Here is a 21,765-nt window from a genome sequence, read left to right on the forward strand (position 1 = left end):
TTTTAAAGAGATTCATAAAAAAAAAGATAGAAAATCGGTTGAAAATTAAAAAAAAGTTATGACACCTAAAGTGAAAGCACCTTTTTATTACTCGAAAATTTAACTTTGATGCGTTTGCGTCACCTCTAAATTTTAATACTTTTGGCTCAAACTCAGAGGTTTCTCCTTTTATGTCATTTGAATCCAGAACAGCTCACGAATTCCAGGTTTTCAACAAACTTTCAAAATTAGCCGGAGCCTACTGTGCATGTGTAGATTAGACTAGTTAAGAGTACATTAGACCTGCAAATATATTTGGCAGTGTAGTCCGACATTTATCCAAGGTTGCCATGATTCACATTGTGTTGGTCATTTGTTGGGCTTGTTTGGCCAAATATTTGTCTTAAATGGACCCTTAGGAAAATTAGGTTAAAATTTAAACCTACCATTCCAAAATGTGTGAAACTGGCAACACCACTGTCAGTGGAGTCAAACCTACATTGTCGAGATATACCATGGTCGTTTTATGTTTTTATTCAGTATGTCAAGCATAATGTTTATGGAACCAACTGTCTCACACAAACATCGACGCTCAACGGCAGAGACCCCACTCTATGCTGAACGATGTTGTATATTTCATATTTGCCTCTGCCAGTCTCGGTTGTTGGTGGCGAGATTGTAGATATGACGATGAAACACAACCACCACCACGACGTGGTTCGCTTTGAATCATGATGGAACCCTCCTTTATTCCTATACGTGCGCATATAGACGAAAGGGACCTTCCAGTGTATGTTGGTTCATGTTTCGTTCGTAGAATAATTTTGACTGCGAAAAAGAGGGTACATGTTGTGTTTTGGGAGTGTTTTCTTCGAAGGACGATTTTTCACTTTTCCACCATCGATTGGGTCCCAAAAAATGTCCCCAAGTGCGCGAGAACTCGGTCGGAGTAACGGTTTGGTGTTGTTCGTTTGTTAAGGTGCGTTCGAAAGCGACAATTTCCATGTGGAAAATTTTGGGTCTTGGGCAGCTAATTTGTCCACATACAGCAATATACAGCAGCAGCAGTCAGTCGCAGAGGAAAAGTTTCGTTCATTTTTTGTTCTGCCTATCTCCCGTTTGAATGCAGTGAGAAGAATCGATTGGGATGGTGCGGTGGAAGTGCGACGGTTTGGGCAAGTGTGATGGAAAAAGGGCAAATGTTGTTCAGCAGAAGCATATTGTTGGGGTGTCTTTTCACTAGATAGTTTTTTCCATCGGTGTGTATCAATTCTAAATTCAGTTTCCGTGCGACGAGATGGTGTGAGAAAAAATGGTGAAAAGTTTGAAGAGCTGACGGGCAGATTTTCCTGGATAAAATTTTGTCTACTTTTTGGCAGCCCGTCCATTTGTTGGATTTTCCAATGTGTCTCCACTGTGAATCTTTCCTTGAACCCTTTTCCCCGATTGTGATGCGTGTGACTATTTTCCGGGTGTTTCAATCGATACGACTCTTCACGTTTTTGGCTAATTATGGCGAATGATCGACAAAAAATGGTAAAAAGCTATTGCTTTTGAATCAAAAAGTGCACAAAGTGGAAACGAAAATCATCCAAGAAGAAGAAAAAGAAAAATCCCCCATTCACACCCTATAGTAGGTTGAAGAAAAAAAAACGAATGAAAAGTTTACAAAAAAAATCCAGTATCCTACATATCTCAAGTGAAAACAAAAAATATAGTGAAAGCGATAAAGCAGGAAGAAAAAAATAGGCGAAACCAGTGCATTTCCTCGACTGAAAAGTAAAACACATTCAAGGAGAAAAAGCCGGAGCAGTACAATACCATTTAGTACAACAAGCGAACACCAGCAACAACAACAAAAGGGAAATATGGATCAATGTTCGAGCCTGCTGGTGTCTGCCCTGTTCAGCACAATTATCCTCAGCGGTTTATATAATCCAGTCGAAGGTAATGAAACTATGAAGGGAGTAGACATTTCCCACAAATTTCAAAGCCCACCATCGCCGCCGCATCGACATCGACTCTGACAACTCGGAAAACCTGACTTTGTTTGCGCTTCGGTTGGCCTGAGGGGGGAACAATTTGGCAAGAGCTCATTTCCGCGAAAGCCGCCGTCGATCGTCTCAGCTCGCAACACGGCAAATTTTCCGCCCAATGACTCCCGTCCGGAGTGAAAGGGGGGATTTCAAGCGAGCGAGATGTGGGGTGCACATAAGTAGTGGGTACACACAGCCTCAGTGAGCCGGAGAGCGCCGAAAATCGATATTTTATCGGTGTGCTTTGAAAATGTATGACAAAACAAAAAAAAAAAAAGGACAAAAACGAGGCATGAATTAAGTCGAAAAGCAGTGCAAAAAGAATTCTTCTATGGAAGACAATGTTTCGTTGATTTTGGTGGGTGGGGGAGATGATGAGATTCAATGAATGTACCTGAACGCCTTATCTGGCATGTTCATTGGCTCTTCAGATGAAAGACTAAGTAGGATGATGTTTTCTACTTCGAAGATGTTTATTTTTTACTTTTTACGTTAATTAACAACTAATTTCTAATGCTTATTCTACTTTCTGTCTTACCTACTAATCTAAAGTATTCTTGTTCCGCATATATGTATCATCTTTTACTAGTTTTTTTGTGTATTTTAACTTATTGCTAATTCTACACTTACATATGTACCAGGTATCAGGAAATGTTATTAAAAAGATGATGAATCTTATTTTTTGCATCATTGTTAAACAATACCACAGTGGCGTACTTGTAATTATTTGGTAGTCAGAAGCGGAACAATGTGTCAATAATTTGTGGATTTTGTTGCTACACCCGAATAAAAAATACAGTAGAAAAACCGAACGTTGCATTGTAACAGTACTATTTAGAACCATATTTGTATAATAGACAACATTGTAAAAATAAAAATACAAAAACAATAAGATGTAATGTAGACACCATACAGTGAATTGTAAATAAGATTTTTACAATATATTAACAGGTTGTTAAGTATCGTAACAATGCAAAAAAAATATTTTTCTCCATATATATATTTTTGTAAAACCATACATTTTATCGTAAATGAATTGTACTAAACACTGATACGTGGGTTTGAATATACCGTACATTGTATGGTACATGTTTGGTTTCAAACAATTTTATTGTACCATAAATATACTGTTTTTAATTGTAATTCCACTACCGGCTATACATTTAATCAAATGGTTTTGAAATGGTTCATCTCTGTTATGTTGTATCATTTTACATTACATAAGCCATATAATGTCATATTATCTTGTCATTTTGCTCCTGTTAATGGCACTCAGGCTTTCTAGCCAAACGAACCTGAAAATAATGTTAAATAGAACTAGCTTTGATAGTGCGTAGTGCAACATTACAATGTGCTTTGGCAATTCTCCAGAGCGTCTTGGATAACCCGTCATACCCGTCGTAGGATCGTCCACCTGAGGAGTCTCTGATTGCATTAACAGTTGAAGCTTAGGCTCCCATGCCCCACCAGTCAGATAACCGGGTTTTGCAAACTAAGCATTATTTGTGGCAACACTTTGAGCGGCATGATGGAACTATGCCGAGCGCGCTAAAGTGTTAGACCACTAATGTAGTTGCATGAAGTTGGTGACGAGGTACAAAGTATCATTACAGCGTGCTTAACCTTTATTGCAATATTGAGGCACCTGTTTAACTAAAGTTTGAAATACATAACAGCTCATGAGAAAACTGTCAGGTTCGATTCATAATATTATACAAGTTAGGTAAAAAAGCGAACCCGCAGACGAACCTATAGGGGAGACTGGGGAGACTTGATCCCTTTTTCTTAATTTACCTGAAACTTTAAGAAAATACATAAAACTAGATCCGATTTCGGTACAAAATGGCAGGTAAACATCTATTGCAAGTTAATACACAACAGAAGGCCTTTAAATTATTGTTAAAGTTTTCAAAACTGTGTTTTTATGGAGGGATGTCTTATGATGTATTTTTCAAAAATGGGTGACACTTGATCCCCCTTTGAGCACATGGTTTATTTAAAGGGAAAATAATTCCAGAGTCTTCCTATTCATTTTCTTTTCGAGTATTCTTGCATTTTCGATGAATATGGAATGTTTGAAATTGTAAGATTTCCTTAAATTTTTAAGGATATGCCGTATTTTCAAAATGGGGAGACTTGATCCCCCTTTTCTTGGTTTGTACTAAAGTTATAATTATCTGACACATTTTATCGTTGAATAGACTAGAATTCCAAGTAAATAGAGGCTTCCGAATAGAATTTGATTTTTCACATGTATAATGTGTGTGTAATCCAGGAGGGATCAAGTCTCCCCATGTCACTGTTGTGTATACTAAGCTGAATTAATTAAAATGTGTTAACAACACCCTTATTTGGATAAATAAGTTTGAAAGTATTTTATTTAAACTATGTGCTGTGAAATTTTGACTCGATTTGGTTCAATTTTCACAAAGTTATTGAGATTTTTCGGAATCACCTAAAAGATTTCTGAAGGACTAAAAACAAACCATCAGCGGTTAAAAAATAATGCAATGTACAATCGAAATCACTTGTAGCCAAAACATAGTCGTTTGTCCAGGAGTAGTTTTGGAAAAATTATGCTAGAAGAAAAATGTTTTTGATTCCGAGCAAATATGGGGGGAACAAGTCTCCCCAGGGATCAAGTCTCCTCAGTCTCCCCTATTAGAAGTCGTTTTAATGTCCATTCCAGTCCATATGTTACAGATGGCTCTACATCAAAGATAAATTTCGTGAATCGCGTTTGATTCGGTTGTGATCGAAGGCAAGTTCACATGAGAGAAGGGGAGAAAACTCCTCTAAATGCAAATACAGAAATAATAGTGTTGAACTCATCCACTGATTTTCGGTGAATAACTGATCTGCGTCTTTCCGGGTTGACCAACATTTGTATTCCTCTCATCGCACTCTACATACCTCTAGCTCGCCATATCTCTTGGATCTGCAGTCCTTAGCACACCTGGTTTTCCATTTATTTGAACATTTGATTGACTTTAAATTGATGTCTCAACTTATTCACTTTTTCCTCTTTCCTTTCCTATGCATTAAAAAAGTCACGAGCATCAACAAAACAAAGCACGGAAAAAAAATAAAGCTGAATAAATAATTAAAAATGCATGGAAAAATAATATTTAGGAATAGTGAATGGTTCAAACGTAAGAAAAACAGTATAATATATTGATACATAATGATCGGATGTAAATGTATAGTAACTACAATGTGCAAAACTTTTAGTGAACCATTCCATTACAATACACTTTATTGTAGCTGGTACACTGTATGGTGCAGGAATAGTTTTCACCAAACACCCTAAGGTTAGTTTTTATCCGGGCAGTGTCCGTCCGATTTTTGTACGGGGCTCGATTTTCAGAATCAGACTCCTTTAACATTGTTCTGCAACTCTTAATTCTATTCTATTCCATTCTAGTGCTTATTGTACGCATAACATTCCTAATTGACTTTTCATCACTTTTTAGTTAACGTTATGAATAACCTAAATGATTTTCAGTGTACTTCCAAAAAAAAACACTAATATTGTGAATTTTTATGTCAATGCCAAATAATGAGTGTTCCATATTGGAAGTACCCGCATTCAGTCCCATCATGGATTTGTGTACCGTCGTTGGGGGTGAGAATGGGTCAAAAAATGCGTACTCCTACATTCATTGTTCAAAAACTTTTGCTGCTTTGCATGAAAAAGTCCTACGATCACTGGTATATGATCTTTGGTAATGCATGCACCAATGGTGAAAAACATTGGATTTCGTTGATTTCCCTTAAAACTATAAGTGTATGAAAATTGACCCATTCTCACCCCTACGAGGGGGCGAGAATGGGTCAAGGGAACATAATTTGTTCCGCATTGACAACAAAACATTTTAATAAAGTTCTAGTCAAGGTTGATACTACTAACCAATAGTATAATATATTCTTAACCTATTCGCGAGCCTTAAAAGTGGTATTTTAGAGGCCTTATTTTCAAGCTTTTTTCGATGATTTATCAAAAATTAACTAATTGCTCTAGAAACCGATTTTTTTTGACAGGGATTGCTAACAACTACGAGAATGACACCATAAAATTTTTGATTCGATATTCACAATATTTGATGAGATATTTCAAAAAATGTTTTGACCCAATCTCGCCCATATGACCCATTGTACCTATACTCCCAACGACGGTACCCTGTAACACAGAACTGAACAATTTGTAGTAAACGTATTAGTACGGTTATGTATTGACGTGTAAATCAATCTGTGAAAGTTTCGAGATGATCTCGAGTTTTTCAAGCTACGGCGATATTTCAAAGTTTTACATGAAAACGAGTTTTCAAACTTCAAATGCTTTTCAATTGTGTAGTAGTGTTTGCACAATGCACAGCCAGTCAATACTTTTCAATAAAAGCATCCTGGAAATACCAATATGATACAAATATTCAAACCGCCTGGCCCACTGTGCAGACTAATTGATACAAAGGTAATGCAGAATGCTGAATACAACAAGCGAGATTTTTTCAATTTTCCGAATTTGATGATTGAAGAAATGAGGACAACCTACCAACTGTTTCGTTATCAGGGGAATGAGATTTGAAAACAATTCACACCGGCTTCAGCCAGAGGCTGCATATACTGAACACACTACTTACACTAGACAACGGACAGCACAGAACACCCAGTGCCACAGTGGGAAAAATCGACCCAAAAAACGGATCTTTTAACGCCGCTGGTTTCGGTACGTGAAGTTGACCATTTCTGACGTAAAAAAGTACGAGAAATCGATTGGTGCTAAATTCATTCACCGCACGGCACGGGAAGTGGTCCATTTTGCTCCATTTTGCCCTTTTTTCATACAAAAAGAGAATAAACATGTGCTTTCAAACAACTAACACGACTGTAGATCATTGAAAATAGCTGCAGGTATAATTAGAGGTTAATAGAAATCATAAACATATATGAAAGATCCTTTTAAATGCTTATATTGCCCCATATGCCCCAACAACTGCTGGAAATTGTGAATTTTACATGATTATGAATGGATTTTTAATGTTACTGATTTGATTTTCTTTTTTTTTTGCATAAACAAAAAGCGCTAGATCTGTTATCACCAGAATCATCTTCAATAGTTGTCCAATTTGCCCCATTTTGCCCTATTATCATAGAAAATTGAGATTTAAAATGCATTTATAAGAAACAGATACTGTAATGGAACGTTGAAATTAGTTTTAGTTGCAATATGAAGCTAACAGCTAACAGCGCATAAATGAAAGATATTTTCCCTATTTTGCCCTACATGCCCCTAAAACTGCTGGATGATAACATTTTTTCTATTATTTTGTAATGTCACTGGTTGCAATCCATGAAATCCTAGATCATTTTTTATATATACAAATACGGTTTATCGATAAGGTTTAGAATCATTCACGGGAGGGTACAAATAGCTGTCCATTTTACCCCAATTTGCCCTGATTTGTTGTCGCCTCATGAATGAATTGATTTCCCCCATTTGCTTGTGTCCAAACCGATGAACTTTTGTTACTGAAACCAATGTAATCGAAAGGACAGTTAAAACATATGATTTTGTTGGGGAATACAGGGTATAATAAGCATTAACCCTAATCTTAATTTGTGGCAAATATGAACACAACTGATTAAATGGGGCATCTTAAATATATATAATTTTCTTTGAGACGCCTCATTTAATCAGTTTAGCGCATATTTGACATATTTTATAAAATGCTTATTATGCCCTTAGTTCCCCATCAAAAGCTTAAATTATAGAAAAATTCATATATATATGTATTTTTGATAAGATTGGTTTCAGTACCAATGCTAATAAGGAAAATTAATTTATTCATTACTTGACAAAAAATCAGGGCAAATTGATTTATTCACTACATGACAAAATCAGGACAAATTGGGGTAAAATTGACAGCTATATATATATATACCATTCCGAGAATAACTGTAGTATTAATCGGTAAACCGCATTTGTATGCATCCAAAATGACCCAGGGCTTCATGTTTTGCATCCAGCGACATTACATAATCATACAAAATATGTTATTATCCAGCAGTTTTAGGGGCATGTAGGGTAAAATAGGGAAAATATCTTTCATATATACGCATGATAACTGTTAGCTTCCTATTGCACCTAAAACTAATTTCAACGTTCCATAGCAGTATTTGTTTTTCATAAAAACATTATAAATCTCATTTTTTCATGAAATAGGGCAAAATGGGGCAAATTGGACAACTCCCGAAGATTATTTTGATGATAAACGATCTACCGCTTTTTGTTTATGCCAAACAAATCAACTTTAAGTCAGTAACATTAAAAATCTATTCATAATTAGGAAAAATTGTGAATATCCGACAGTTGTTGGGGCATATAGGGCAAAATAAGCATTTAAAAGGATCTTTCATGTATTCTTATGATTCCTATAAACTTCTTATTGCACCTGCAGCAATTGTCAATGATCTACAGTCGTGTTAATTGTTTGAAAGTACATTTTAATTCTCTTTTTGTATGAAAAAAGGGCGAAATGGGGCAAAATGGACCACTTTCCGTGCCGTGCGGTGAATGAAATTAGCAAAAATCGATTCCTCGTATTTTTTTACGTCAGAAATGGTCAACTTCACGTACCGAAACCAGCGGCGTTAAAAGATCCGTTTTTTGGGTCGATTTTTCCCACTGTGCAGTGGCCCAGTGATGAATTTTTCGTTTGATGAAAAGTTTTCACCGACTGGAACGGGAATCGAACCCACACTTTGAGGCTTACGATACGCCTAGACGACTGCCGCCGCTAACCGCATGGTTACGAAGCCCACCGAGGTACCGAATCGATTGAACTGGTGAAGTTAAGAACTGAGACGTTAAGAAAGTTGGTACATATGTATATCTTTACCTGTGATGGGACACAGGTATTTATTCTTTGTGCTCAGGCTCAATATCCTAGGCTTGAGCGCCATTGTTCGCTCTCTGAAACGAGAAAGAAATGATGATCGCTCCCCGATTGTACAAAAATGTCATCTACCCTTACACATACAAATTTAAATATTAGTTTCTAATAAATCCATGTTGAAATATAAAAGGAGCAATCTCACCATGTTGGTGACCCGATCAGTAATCAGTAATTAGAAAATTATAACCGGTTGAGTTATGATTCCAAGGATAATTCCAAAACAGAATGTTGCATGTATTCCGGAAGAATGCATAGAGCATTACCTGCTGGAATTTTCGGAAGAATTTCTAAAAAAAATTCTTGTAGGTTTTCCAAAGGGAATGCTTGGTGGAAAAGTTCCTGGAATAATCTTTGAAGAAGTTGCCAATGGAAGCATCTCTAAAATACACATTGGGGGAATTCTTGGAAAAATACATGAGAAAAATTTAGAAAGAATCCTTGGGAGTTTTCTGAAGCTCCTTGAGGGAAGTACCTAAATAAATCAAGTGCAAGAATTTCTAAAGAAATTGGCATAACGTCCCAACTGGGACAAAACCAAAACTTGATGAATTATTAGCATTATTAGCGATTCCGCAGTTATTAACCAAGAGATTTTTCTCCAATGACCATTTTGCATTTGTATATCGTTAGGCATGAAGATGCACAACGAAATCAAGGAGGAATTTCTGCAGAAACCTTTAAGAAATTTCTCAGGGTACTCTGTGAGCAATTTCTGAGAGGGCTCTTGGATAAATATTCGATTGAATACTTGGAGAAATATTTAAAATGATCAATGAAGGTACACTTTATTATATCGTTAGGAGAGAATTTTGAATAGAAAAAATCTTGATGTAATAGTTGCGAATTTACGAAAGGGGATCCTCGGAGGAAATGTTGGTAGAATCTTCAGAGGAATTTGTGAAAGATACATTGGAAGAATTTGTGGGGATCTCCTTGCATAAATAATTTTTCAACAAATCCTTGGGGCATTGGAGAAATTCATAATAAATCCCTGGAAAAAACCGTGGAGGAATTGTTAAAGGATTACCTGGAAGAATACACGGAAGAAATTCTTAAGGATTTTTTGCAGAAATTCCTGCAGGACTTCTTAGAAAATTTTCAGAAAAAAAAATCATTAGAGGAATTCCTAAAAGAATCCTTGAATGTATTGCCGTATGAATCTTTAGAGCGTTTCTTGTTGGAACTTTCGGAGGCTTTCCTAAAGAAATCCTTGGAGAAATGGCTGAAGGAATATCTAATCACAATTTCTAAAGCAACTCCACGGGCAATCTCTTTTAGAGATTTTGGAGAAATATTTAAATATATGCCTGGAGGATCATCAGTGCGAATTCAAGTAGCAATCATCGAGAAAGCTCTTCGAGTATTCCTTGTGAAATCCCTAGAAGAACTACTACATAAAAAAGATAATCTCTAAGACATGTGCAGAATCCTATATTCAAAATGTAAACGCCACGTAGCTGTTTAATTACATACAACATTTTCCACAACTTGAGAGCCAAGGATTTCTCGACAGCTTCGCTGAAGATCCAAGCTTTCTAGGGCATCAGAATAATTAGATTTAACATATCAAAAAGTTCGTAGCAGTGAAATTGTGCAAATTTTACAACATTCGAGAACTCCAAGAATTATGAACAACTTTGTTGAACATATGAATTCTAGGATCATGATGGAATTGCGTGCCTCACTTTCCACCATTTGAGAGTCATTGACTCAATGTAAAAATTTGATGAAGACATAAACATTCTAGGTAGTCCATGTAATGAAGCACGTCAAAAATTGTGATTTTTTTTAAAGCACGATGGTACCTTAGAGCGGCTAATTTAAGCACTAAATCAACACTAAATACTAACCAAATATATTGATTAGTTACACACGGCGTTTTAAACACTATATCTGAATTTGTCATAGTGTTGATATAAAGATCATCAAATAACATTTTAATTTATTGTAACTAACTGTGTTATAATTATGATAGAATACAAACTTATTTTCAGACCGATTCCAACTATTGTATCTACAGTGTATCAAACAATTGTCCGTACAGCAATTTTTTTGTCAAAATAATTTTTCATTTAAAAGTTTTTAACTTTTTTATGCGTCAATCAAAAACGTTGAAATTTTGATCAGTCATGAATCATATATTAAAGCTCCATTGGTAAAATTTTGAGCGATATCGAATAAGTTTTCTGAAAGTTCTAGAACTTTTAGTAAAACTTATAAGATTTTCTAACACATTTTTAATACATTATTGTTTAATATGTACTCGATGATTTTTTTTCATTTTTTTTTGTGTTACATCTTATACCTAGGGCTCTCATATGCAGCTATGTTTGAGGTTTTATATATACTACAAAAAATATGAAAAATGTGCTTATGTAGTTGACGAATTTTAAAAATTTATCATATTTTGAACATATAATCTGCCAAACGTTTTCCACCAATAAAAGTGCGTTAACTGAACGAAAAATCCATAGGACCTACTCTTCATATGTAGTTTAGTAGGTCCTGTATAAAAATATTGCAATAAGAGAGTTTAAAAAAGATGAAAACCCTCTACACTTTAATTGATCAAAATATGATAAATTTCCAAATGGCACTCTGAACATATACAGATTTTTCATATTTTTTGTAGTGAATATAAAACCTCAAACAAAGCTGCATATGAAAGCTGCTCCAGGTATAAGCTGACACAAAAAAAAATGAAAAGGTTTCATCAAGTACATATTAAGATGTAATGTTTTCAAAATGTGTTCAAAAATCTTTCAAGTTTTGCTAAAAGTTCTATAACTTTCAGAAAACTTATTCGATCTCGCTCAAAATTTTACCAATGGAGCTTTAATATATGGGTTATAATTAGTCAAAATTTCAGCGTTTTTTATTGATGTATACAAAAGTTATAAACATTTAAATGAAAAAATATTTTGACAAAAAAATTACTGTACGGACAATTGTTTGATACACTGTAAATATAACAAACCTTGATATAAATATCAACCGCTGATATAATTACGTTATGTTTGTTATGTTTTTTTATGCCTTTCTAATCGGGTAACTTATCACTGCGACCAATTTTCTTATCTTTTGTAATACCACCTGAAGACTGAAATTCTTGATCCGAAGAATTTGAAGAGATAATTCAGTGCTCAAATAACTCTTCTAAACGCAGCAGTGTCAACCGAATCATTTGCTCCGGCTTGTTAACGGTAGATTTTTTCGGAAGGCGAAACTTCTTCAATGCTTTCATCACTTTTCTCGGACGAAGAAACTTCCCGTGTTTCAATTCAATACACCAGTATGTATGGATTATGTCATCAATAATCTTCAATTTCTTGTGAGTGCCACACGATCCAGCAGCAAAGGCTGCCCGCACAATATTGCAGACAATTAGATCAACAAGCACTTTTTCTTTGAAATTCTGTTGGATTTTACCATCACACATTCCACACTTTCACCAGGCATTTTTCCATTCGACCGGAACTTTTTTTTTAATTTTTAGTTTTGTGCATCTTAACTATTGCTAATTCTACACTTTTCGACCGGAACTGGTAATCAAGCGGAGACGAAAATAATCGCGACATACGATTCAAAACCACACCCACACGCACGCATAGACTGCTATGATCTCCTGCTATGTAGTTAAGATTGTTCAGGAATCAGGGGCTCTTCAATTGAAAAACTAAGTAGATGGATGTTTTCAACTGGAGGAAGTTACTCAGTCTACCTACTCTGAACTTCAGCCTACATTCTATCTACAACGAGTTTCAAAGCTTGTTCTACATGCTGTTCCACTAACCGCATAATTTTTATTTCTGTGAATTTTAATCAGTGCTAATTCTTCACTTCATCATGTACATCTCATACAAATTTAATCTACTCATACAAAGTACACCTTTTACATTTATTCATTTGTTTGATAAAGATAAGATGTTTTCAAGTCTATTACAATCGGTACGCTTCTAGGTAAAACAAAATCAAACCACTGCTCCATAAGGTAATACCGTGACCGGCACAAAAAAAAAAGATCCACCATATATCTATATCAAATAAACGATATTCTAATAACCAAAGAATCTGGGATATCTTTTTGAATTCCTTCAGGGACACCTTCAGAAATTCCTACAGGTATTTCTCCAGGGATTTCTTCAGGAATTCCCCAAGGGACTTTTCCAGGTATTTTGTGAATTATATTTTTTTAAATCCTCCAGGAGCTCTTCATAGTATTCCTTCAGGAACTCCTCCAGGAAGTGTTTAGAGATTCCCATGGTAATTGCTCTTGAGACTGCATCCGGGAGTCCACCTAAGGTTTCTTTAGGAATTCCTCCAGGGATTCCTCCAGAAGTTTTTCCAAAAATTCCTACAAAAATTCTTCCTAGGATGCAAGGATTCCTCCAGAAATTTCTTGACGGATTAATGCAGGGACTCCTCCTAGGATTGCTCCAGTGATTCTTCAAGGAATTCCTCCTGCGATGCAGGGATTCCTCCAACTATTCTTTTAGGAATACGCCCAGAAACTTTTCCAGGAATTCCTCGAGGAATTTCTTCAGGAAATCCTCCAGGACTTTTCGAGGGATTCCTCCAGGGATTTGTCCTGGGATTCCTCGAGAAAGTCCTCTAGCAATATCTCCAGGAATTTCCGAAGACATTCCTCCAGTAACTCCTCCAGACTTTCGTCCTGGAAATCCTCCAGGATTTTCTCCAGGAATTCTACCAAAAATTCCACCAAGAATTGATTCAGGAATTCCTCAAAGGAATCTAATAAAAAAAGATACTTCCAGGAATTCTTCCAGAAAAATTCCTCTAGGAATTCCACCAGAATTTCTCTAGGGATTCTCCCAGGAATTCCTCCGAGAATTTATCCAAGCATATCTCCAGGAATCAGAGCCGTAGCGTGGTTCCACGGCGCCCTTGGCAAGCATCCAGATTTGCGCCCCATAGTAATTTCTTCAATAGTTGTTTTATTTTGATATTTTGGTTACATTTTTCGAGATAATTTTTTTTTTCTCAAAGAATTTCACATTTGTTTCGAATTTCCATTCAAAACTGTTTTAAATTCATTGTATTTAATTTATTGTATTTTCAACGTTATATTATTTGAAATATCCCAATACATTCATCTGTTTACTTTTACCAAACTGTTTTATATTTCATATGTTTTATTAGCAATTCATCCAGTTTTCTATATTATTTTACAACACAACTTCAATAGCTTTTTTACAGCATACTTCCTAAAGTTTATAACTATTTTGGAGTCCTGTAAGAAGCCTTGCTTATACGATCCATTTTTATTATTATTTCCGTGAAAACTTCATCCAGTTTTGTGCTTACCAAAGGTGCTTTATGAAAATTTCAAGGTATTTAATCTAAATATTTCAAAAGTAGATCTGTAGTAGTTAATTTCAAAAGCAATTGAGGTTGGTAGGGTTGATTTTCTAAATTAGTTGCTCTAATAACAAAATTTATCTTATCAACCTCAACTTTTATCAACTTATGTTAATTTTGGGGGGGTGCGGTCAATGAGAAGAACGCTTGGAATAGCCAATAAATTATTTAAAAAAAAACATAACTAAGACAAACAACTTGTAGCCATACAGCAAGATTTTTACAGGAATCGTATCCATAGGCGAGAACAAGTAGGGTGTGGAAAGGTATTATCGGCAGGTTTGTTCTCTTCGTCATGGGGAGTTTTTGTGGGTCAAATCGCCTGAAATTTGGGCATATAACTCAGCTTGTTTGGGAAGGATTTGATACCAACTCTGAGTTCAATAGGTTTCAAAAAACCCTTCATGACGAAGAGAACAAATATTTGGAAGATAACTTGAGATATAGTGAGAATGCTGATGGATTTTATAAAACTTCCACAGAAACTGGGAATTTTTGAAAATTTGAAATTGACCTTAAAATGACTTTTTTAGATATTTGTATGGGAAAATAGGGAAAAAATCAAAAATATCAAAAAACCCAAGATGAAATATTTTAAACCGCACAGATTCTGAAATTAGAGGTCCAAAGCTACGTTCCTATGGAATAAAATTTGAGGTACATTCGATTTTCATAATACTTCCCTTTGGACATAGCGTGTAGAGATTTCCTTCCGAAATTTGTGTAGGCATTTTTTTCAAGTATTCGTCCAAGGATTCCAGTATTTAAGAGTACTCCGGGAATACCTCCATAAAATCCTTCCCACAGAGTCCAAGGATTCTTCCTGAAATTCGTCAATTGACATTTCTATAGAATTATGCTCTGAGATGAGTATATGCAATATAAAAGTACCATAAAACTGTCTTTAGGGTGAAGCGGACCTAGCGTGATGGTTAGAACACGTGACTATCACACCGAGGACCTGGGATCGAATCCCACTCCCGACAAACTCACAAAATGTGAGTTCTTTCTTCGGAAGTAAAGTGTGTGTCATGAGATGAACTAGCCTAGGACTAAACATCTCGTTGAAACAGATAAAAAAAATGTCTTTAGAAAAATTCCGACATGGATGTATATACTCAGAACAATACTGGTTCTTTCTTAGAGAAATAGAGATACACGGTATTCCAAGATTGATGGACGCTGTTGATGTTGAAGTAAGTGTAAGCTGTTGATCTTTGTTTGATGGTGTAGAATAAGCTTCAAGTTAAAAACTTATCTCTGTACGGTGAGTATTATAAAAAGTGATGATTCTCCATTTCTTGTGCAGCCGAACTGTTTAAGGACTGTTCAATTTATAAAACGGACAACTTTACAATGCTATAAAAAGAAGACGCGTAGTTCAAATTTAACCACCCTTGTTTCGTTGTTCAGTACATCATCATGCATTATAGTAATCATTTTTGAATCGAATAAAAATAGTTTTGTTTTCAAGAAAATCGGCCATGTGTTAAATAAGGTGATTTTTTCGATTGCTGAAAATTGAAAATATATATAAAATTACTGTTCACATATGGTAGGGTAACCAATATAATTTGGACCCCCATATATTTTGGACCCCCTGTGTCCTATTATCACAACTTACACAGGTTTAATGATGAGATGACGGAAATTTTTAGAATCATTCGCTAAATAAGATCGCTCTGCACGGGAAGCAATCATTACCTCACTGGAAATATCCATATTTGCCTTGAAATTATTTTTTGCCAATCTCGTCATCCGTGCGAGTGTCGCATCACGTTTACAAAAAGAGATTGCGGTGCTGAGGAAACTTGTAGATGTAAACAAAAACGTTTATCATTCTAGCGCATTAAATTCGCAAAGTTCGTCTAATCAGCCGTTGTCAATCAAGTAATTAGGATGTGATCAAGCATATTCAAGCGACAAATTCTTCCAAAAATAGTTTCAAACGAGTTTAAACACCGGGTGTCCAAAATATATTCTGAAGAGGGTCCAAAATATATTGGGGTGTCCAAAACAGTGAACACTGAAGCTCCAAAAATCAGTTATTTTCATCAAATTTTCAGCCAGAAATGACCTTGTGGGTATTTTTAACGGACAGTGGAGCCTTTTACGAACATACTAACATCATCATTATGTGTAACTACCCTCTGAATCTGTTTGATTTTGAATTAAATTCAAACCAATGTCCTCTAGGGGTCCAAAATTCAACCGTTACCCTATACAGTAGACGTTCGCTCGGTGCAAACGCTTTAACTGCAATGCTTTTTAACTGCAAGTCCGCTAAGTGCAACAATTTTGCAGTTATCGCACCGCTATCCGTCAAAACGAAATGTCAACAGCGATGCGATGTTTTTCGCATGCACTTCTGTTGCAGTGCGATGTTTTACTTATGCACATTGACTGCATTCTGCAGCAACTGACAGTTCTTTGACGTCTGTCAGTTGTTGTCGTTATCGAAATTCATTCGGTAAGTGAAACGTAAACATGTTGCAGTTATCGAACGTCTACTGTATCATTATTAATACCAGACAAGTATGTGCCATGCTGCAGCAGCATGAGTAGTAAACATTCTGGCAAAATTTAAACTCAATTGGAAAATTAAGTGCTGAGATATTTAAGTCTCAAGTGAGATTCGATTTTTTGAATAAAATTCAATTGCAAAGCAAAAAGAGTATGAAAATATTAAATAATCAATTTTTTATGCATCCAGTCGAAAGTGGGCATAATGTGGTTTTAAATTCAGAAAACTGCTTCTTAATAGCATTGCTGGTTTGGTTACTGTAGGCCATTACAGACACAGTAATTAAAACAGTTTCGTTCTTTGAAAGTTCTTCCAAATAACAATGCAACCAAATGCAAAATTTTGCATAACAATGATGTTGGAAATAAAAAGTATGCATCCGATTATTATTAAATAAGGTGTACAATAACATAGGACCAACTTTGTTGAAAATAAATAATAACAAGATTCGCTAGAGTCGAAAATCTGCATCAATGGAGCAAAAAAATATGAAATATTTTAATATAACCATCTTCATGGATTAAATTTTTGATGAAAAATGCTATTAAAAGTAAATTTTTCTTCTGTATCATTCAGAGGGCAACATTCAACTACTCTGGACAACATTTTAGCCGAATCCGTGATGCTATTGCAACACAGGACTTAAATGAGCATTTTTTAATAATTTCTATGAAAACAAGGCAACTTACTATATCAAGCTGGAGACTGCTTGGTGCATTATTACTGACCAACTATTGAGCTTTACCTTTAGTATAATAGTATAAGATTTCAATACATTAAAAACTTCATGAAAATGTCCATGTTAAGTATGTGGAAAGTTATGTCGAATTTTGTGAAATGAGTTTTCATTGATATTTTACGAAAACCGCTTCAGTTACACAATAAAAAAACATTTTACATAATGTTATATTTTTCCTACATTTGAGAATAGCTATAGAAAGTTACGCAAAAAACTGATAATGATTTTATTGAAAAATAAAAAAGATATCGCACAAGCAAGTTGTCCGTTTTATAAATTGAACAGTCCTTATATTGAAATATATTCAAAGTCTAAATAACATTTTAAATCAAATCTTTTCACTTTCTTCGGAAGTTTGATATCCCAATTTAAATCTACGGCACAGTGCAGTGTGCATTCGAGATTTGATGAAAAATGTCAGAGTTCTATCTTACTCCTTTGTGAAGTAAAGTATAAATAATTCTCGATATAAACAATTATAATATCGTAACGTATGTTAACTGAGACAAAACCTGCTACTCAGCTTTGCAGGCTTTCTTGATTCTGAACTCAATGTTTGGTATCCAGAGAAGTTGTGAATCAATGATAACTACCTACATACTTTCCCCACTACGATTTCGCCTTTCCGTGAAAAGATACATCAGGTTGAAAAGGTTGCCTTCACAGCGTATCTGCTACGAGATTCCACAAAAGTAGGAACTGTTGGAGTATGATAGTGACAGCCCCCTGGTAACGAAGCCGATTGTAGATGAGTAACAGGGTTCCGGTCAATGATGGCATTAATGATGACGACTTGTGTTGAGTTTGTATGTATGTTAAAGGAAAACCTAACGAAGCATAATTGCTGATGTATTGTGCACGAAAATGTTTGTTATTGTTTAGTCCGTACTAGTTCGTTGCAAAGTAAAGATGTTTGTTGACAAACGTATTCCGCGTACTTAATTCTTTCTTCGTATCACGCGAATCCCGGGACGGGTATTGTCCGGTCAAACGGTACTGTAACCGTGTCCACTGTGCCTGGGTTTCCATCAGGAACTAGAGTTACCTTTGAGGACATCTTCAAACAATCAATTTCTCAATCGCTGCTGGACGAGAACAGATGTCACTAGCGATTGATGAACCCTATTGTTAATCATGGGAGATAGACCATAATTCCGTGCGACTTCCAATATGGCTTCGACTTATAATTATCAAAAGAAACCTCAATATCCAAGATAACGCTCAAACAAGATCGCTTTTCAAGTGGACTTCACAAATCGGTTAGCTAGCACATTGGTTCACATAAGGAGGCATGATAGCCAGATAAACATCACGGATGTGATGTTGACAATGGTTTGACCCTCTTTATTTCTTCATTCAACACAGGGCTCTCTTTCGGGATAAACTTTACAGTAATATCCTGCTAGCATGGCACAAATTTCCCAAATGGAGGAGAACGTGCCCCTGGGGCGTAGGGTAGCGAACCACTTTGGCAGCGGCCGGTATTTTGGGGACTCTCTGCTATAACTCAGTCAATTCCAAACCAATTGAAATTTTGTACACGGCTAGATACTATACGTATCTCATCGCGTTCCAAAAATTGTGTCAATTGGTTCAGAATTTGCTGAGTTATAGCAGAAAAGTGCCCAAAATAGGACCCCTGCCGAGATGGTTCCACTACCCTACCTACTGAATTAAGGATTAAGATTTGAAAGGAGCAAAGCTATTTAGTACCCATTCAAGCGAGAGAATCGTTATCGTAAGCGAAGACGTCGGGAAGAATAGACAAATCAAAGTGGGAAGTATTTCTGGTGGGATTTGAACACATAACTCACTGATTCGCTGGACAGGGTATGCTAACCAACTACGTCATAGAGCAAGTAATGATTCTGCAGAGTAGAAACTAGAAAGCTGACTTGAATTATATAGGTGATTCAAGAGCGTACCTCACAACTTTTCGTCGCCTTCGGTACTTAGATGTGCACTTTCAACACTTACTGAGAGTTTCCAGTAGAATAACTAGCCACAGAAGTTCAATGCCGCGACTGTTTGTGTGACTAACATCTAGTTTGCCACGCCCTTACAGCGTGAGCAGCGGTACTAGAAGTGTCAAGTTAATTTTGTTTACCAAAACAAAAGGTACTCTACATGAAGGACACTTAAAAATAGTAAGTTATTGCAATTAAAGTTATTAAAATAATTAATTGAGAAAAGTGACTACAGCGCCATTGGAGTTCTAGTGTATTTCTATTGAGTTTCCATATGAATGTTTCGAATAATTTTTTTCCTTTTGAACTTTAGGCTTTACGTGTGATAAACTCAGCCGTTGAAAGCCATTGGTCCCGGAATCAAGTAGCGTAGGTCTAAGAATTTTGTTAATGCGGATAAATCGGCTCCAGATTTTATCGACAAAGTTTATCGAGAATGCTATACCTACCAATAATGTCTACACAAACGTATCCTTAAAATGTGTTAATACATATGGAATGTTATTGGCGAAAGTTGTCTATACCTAAGAGAAATATCTCTGCTCGCAGCCAACCAAACTAATTCAAAATTTAAACTCATCAGAATTGATACCGCACGCACATACACACATATCGCACTAATGTCGCATGTCGGGTAAATTTACCGTCCCGATATACCATCGAGCAGCAGGACTCCCACGTAAACTTTTGGTGCCTTCTTATGGTGTTTGCCGTCTGGTGGTAGTTCAAAGCCCATATACATTCATCTCCTCTATGGCTCTATATTCAGCAAAAGGAACCCGAAATGAGCCAACGGAGACCACAACAGAGAGAAGCACACAGCATAAGTAAAGCAAGCAAAGCAACCACTCCGTCATCACAAGGTTTTCGAACGACGACCATATGTAGGCCGTGTGGGCTTGGGCTCGGGCTCGGCGGTGGTATGAGATAAGTTTTTCCCGTAAAAGGCCGTATTATCTCTAGCAGAGTGCCGGGTGGGTTTTCTAGGTTCCCAAAACAAAGAAAAAAAAACGAGATGGCAAGCAAAACACCCTTGGAGAGCCAGAAATATATAGTCTACATCATAAATTTCGGCACCATTTTCGAGAATGTATCGCACCCTTGCCTGATTGCACCTCTTTTCGTTTCCTGCGCAGCACACGACACTCGACACAGACATCACTTTCTCCCGCGGTCCTCGCTGTCCTGCCCACCACCACCCGCACACTGTACCCAACAACATGTGGCTCGTTGGACTGCGCTTGCTGCAATCATGTTGATTTCGATGCTCTTGACGCTCCGGCTGGCCGGTATGCTGCGCTGGCTGTGTTCGAATACCTACCGCTACCGTCGTCGTCGTCGTTCGTTATGTCGTGGCCTGATATGATGGTTTCTGGTTTCGGCGGTGTAGGCAGCAGCCGTAGCAGGCCATGCTTGCGTAGAATGAATTGCTCTTGATGTGCTGCGTTGTGTGTTTATGATATGATGAGGAAATTTCAATATTATGAGAAGTGCTTGATTCTGACGTCGATCGGTATATACAAATGCGTGTGGAGAGTTGCAAGTGGCCGCAGTCGCAGGAGGAATGTGGCCACATCGGTTTTATTGCGTTCATGCTAGAATGCTATGACACTTCTGAGCGTGCGTGGCGGTTCAAGTGATGAGGATGGGTTGCAATTGACGACTGCGAGCGATGTTAGGTAATGGCTTAAGTTTAGTACGTATTGTTTACTATGGAGAGGAAAAGCGGTGGGATTAATAAGACTCCAAAATTATGATACGTGATAAACGCTTATGAATAATATATTGATTAGAGGGATTAGGGGCATAATGGACACCCTAAGCAAATGAATACGTTAGGCCTGTGTAACAGAGAAAAACTTAACATATTATCAGTTGGCTTACAACTTTAGCTTATTTCCTACGTATTTCAATCATTTACAGCAGGTAGAATGTCTTTATTGTGAAGAAATAACGAATTTTAAAACCGTGAGTTTTTTAGGGCTGGCAGAAAAGGTACGCGGCATAATGGACACCCCTGCATATTTTATGATAATTCTTTGATTACATCGGCCAGTTAAGTAATTTGTCTGCGGAGATCAATACCACAGATATAATACTCCGTCTTAGAGGAGTTTGCATAACATCAAAGTTATCAAATTCTCTAAAACGCCTAATAGTATGCAACGCGCGCACATCCTTTCGT

The 21,765-nt window shown here is 36.4% G+C and overlaps 1 protein-coding gene across 2 annotated transcripts in view; it reads left to right on the top strand.

Annotated features, from left to right (window-relative positions):
* The first annotated feature begins 651 nt into the window (after nucleotides 1-651).
* Nucleotides 652-21,765, top strand: part of LOC109407538 (roundabout homolog 3) — a 52,954-nt gene continuing 31,840 nt past the window's right edge. Inside the window, exons 1-2 of one of the 2 annotated variants that reach the window (XM_029864580.2) lie at nucleotides 652-958; nucleotides 1,359-1,926. In XM_029864580.2, the coding sequence (XP_029720440.1) occupies nucleotides 1,848-1,926 (79 nt within the window). In that variant the 5' untranslated portion in view covers nucleotides 652-958; nucleotides 1,359-1,847. Of the gene's footprint in view, nucleotides 1,927-21,765 lie in introns of both variants that reach the window. The other variant, XM_019701143.3, reaches the window with a different exon arrangement.

This window comes from Aedes albopictus, chromosome 3, assembly GCF_035046485.1.
Source record: "Aedes albopictus strain Foshan chromosome 3, AalbF5, whole genome shotgun sequence".
Taxonomy (NCBI): Eukaryota; Metazoa; Arthropoda; class Insecta; order Diptera; family Culicidae; genus Aedes; species Aedes albopictus.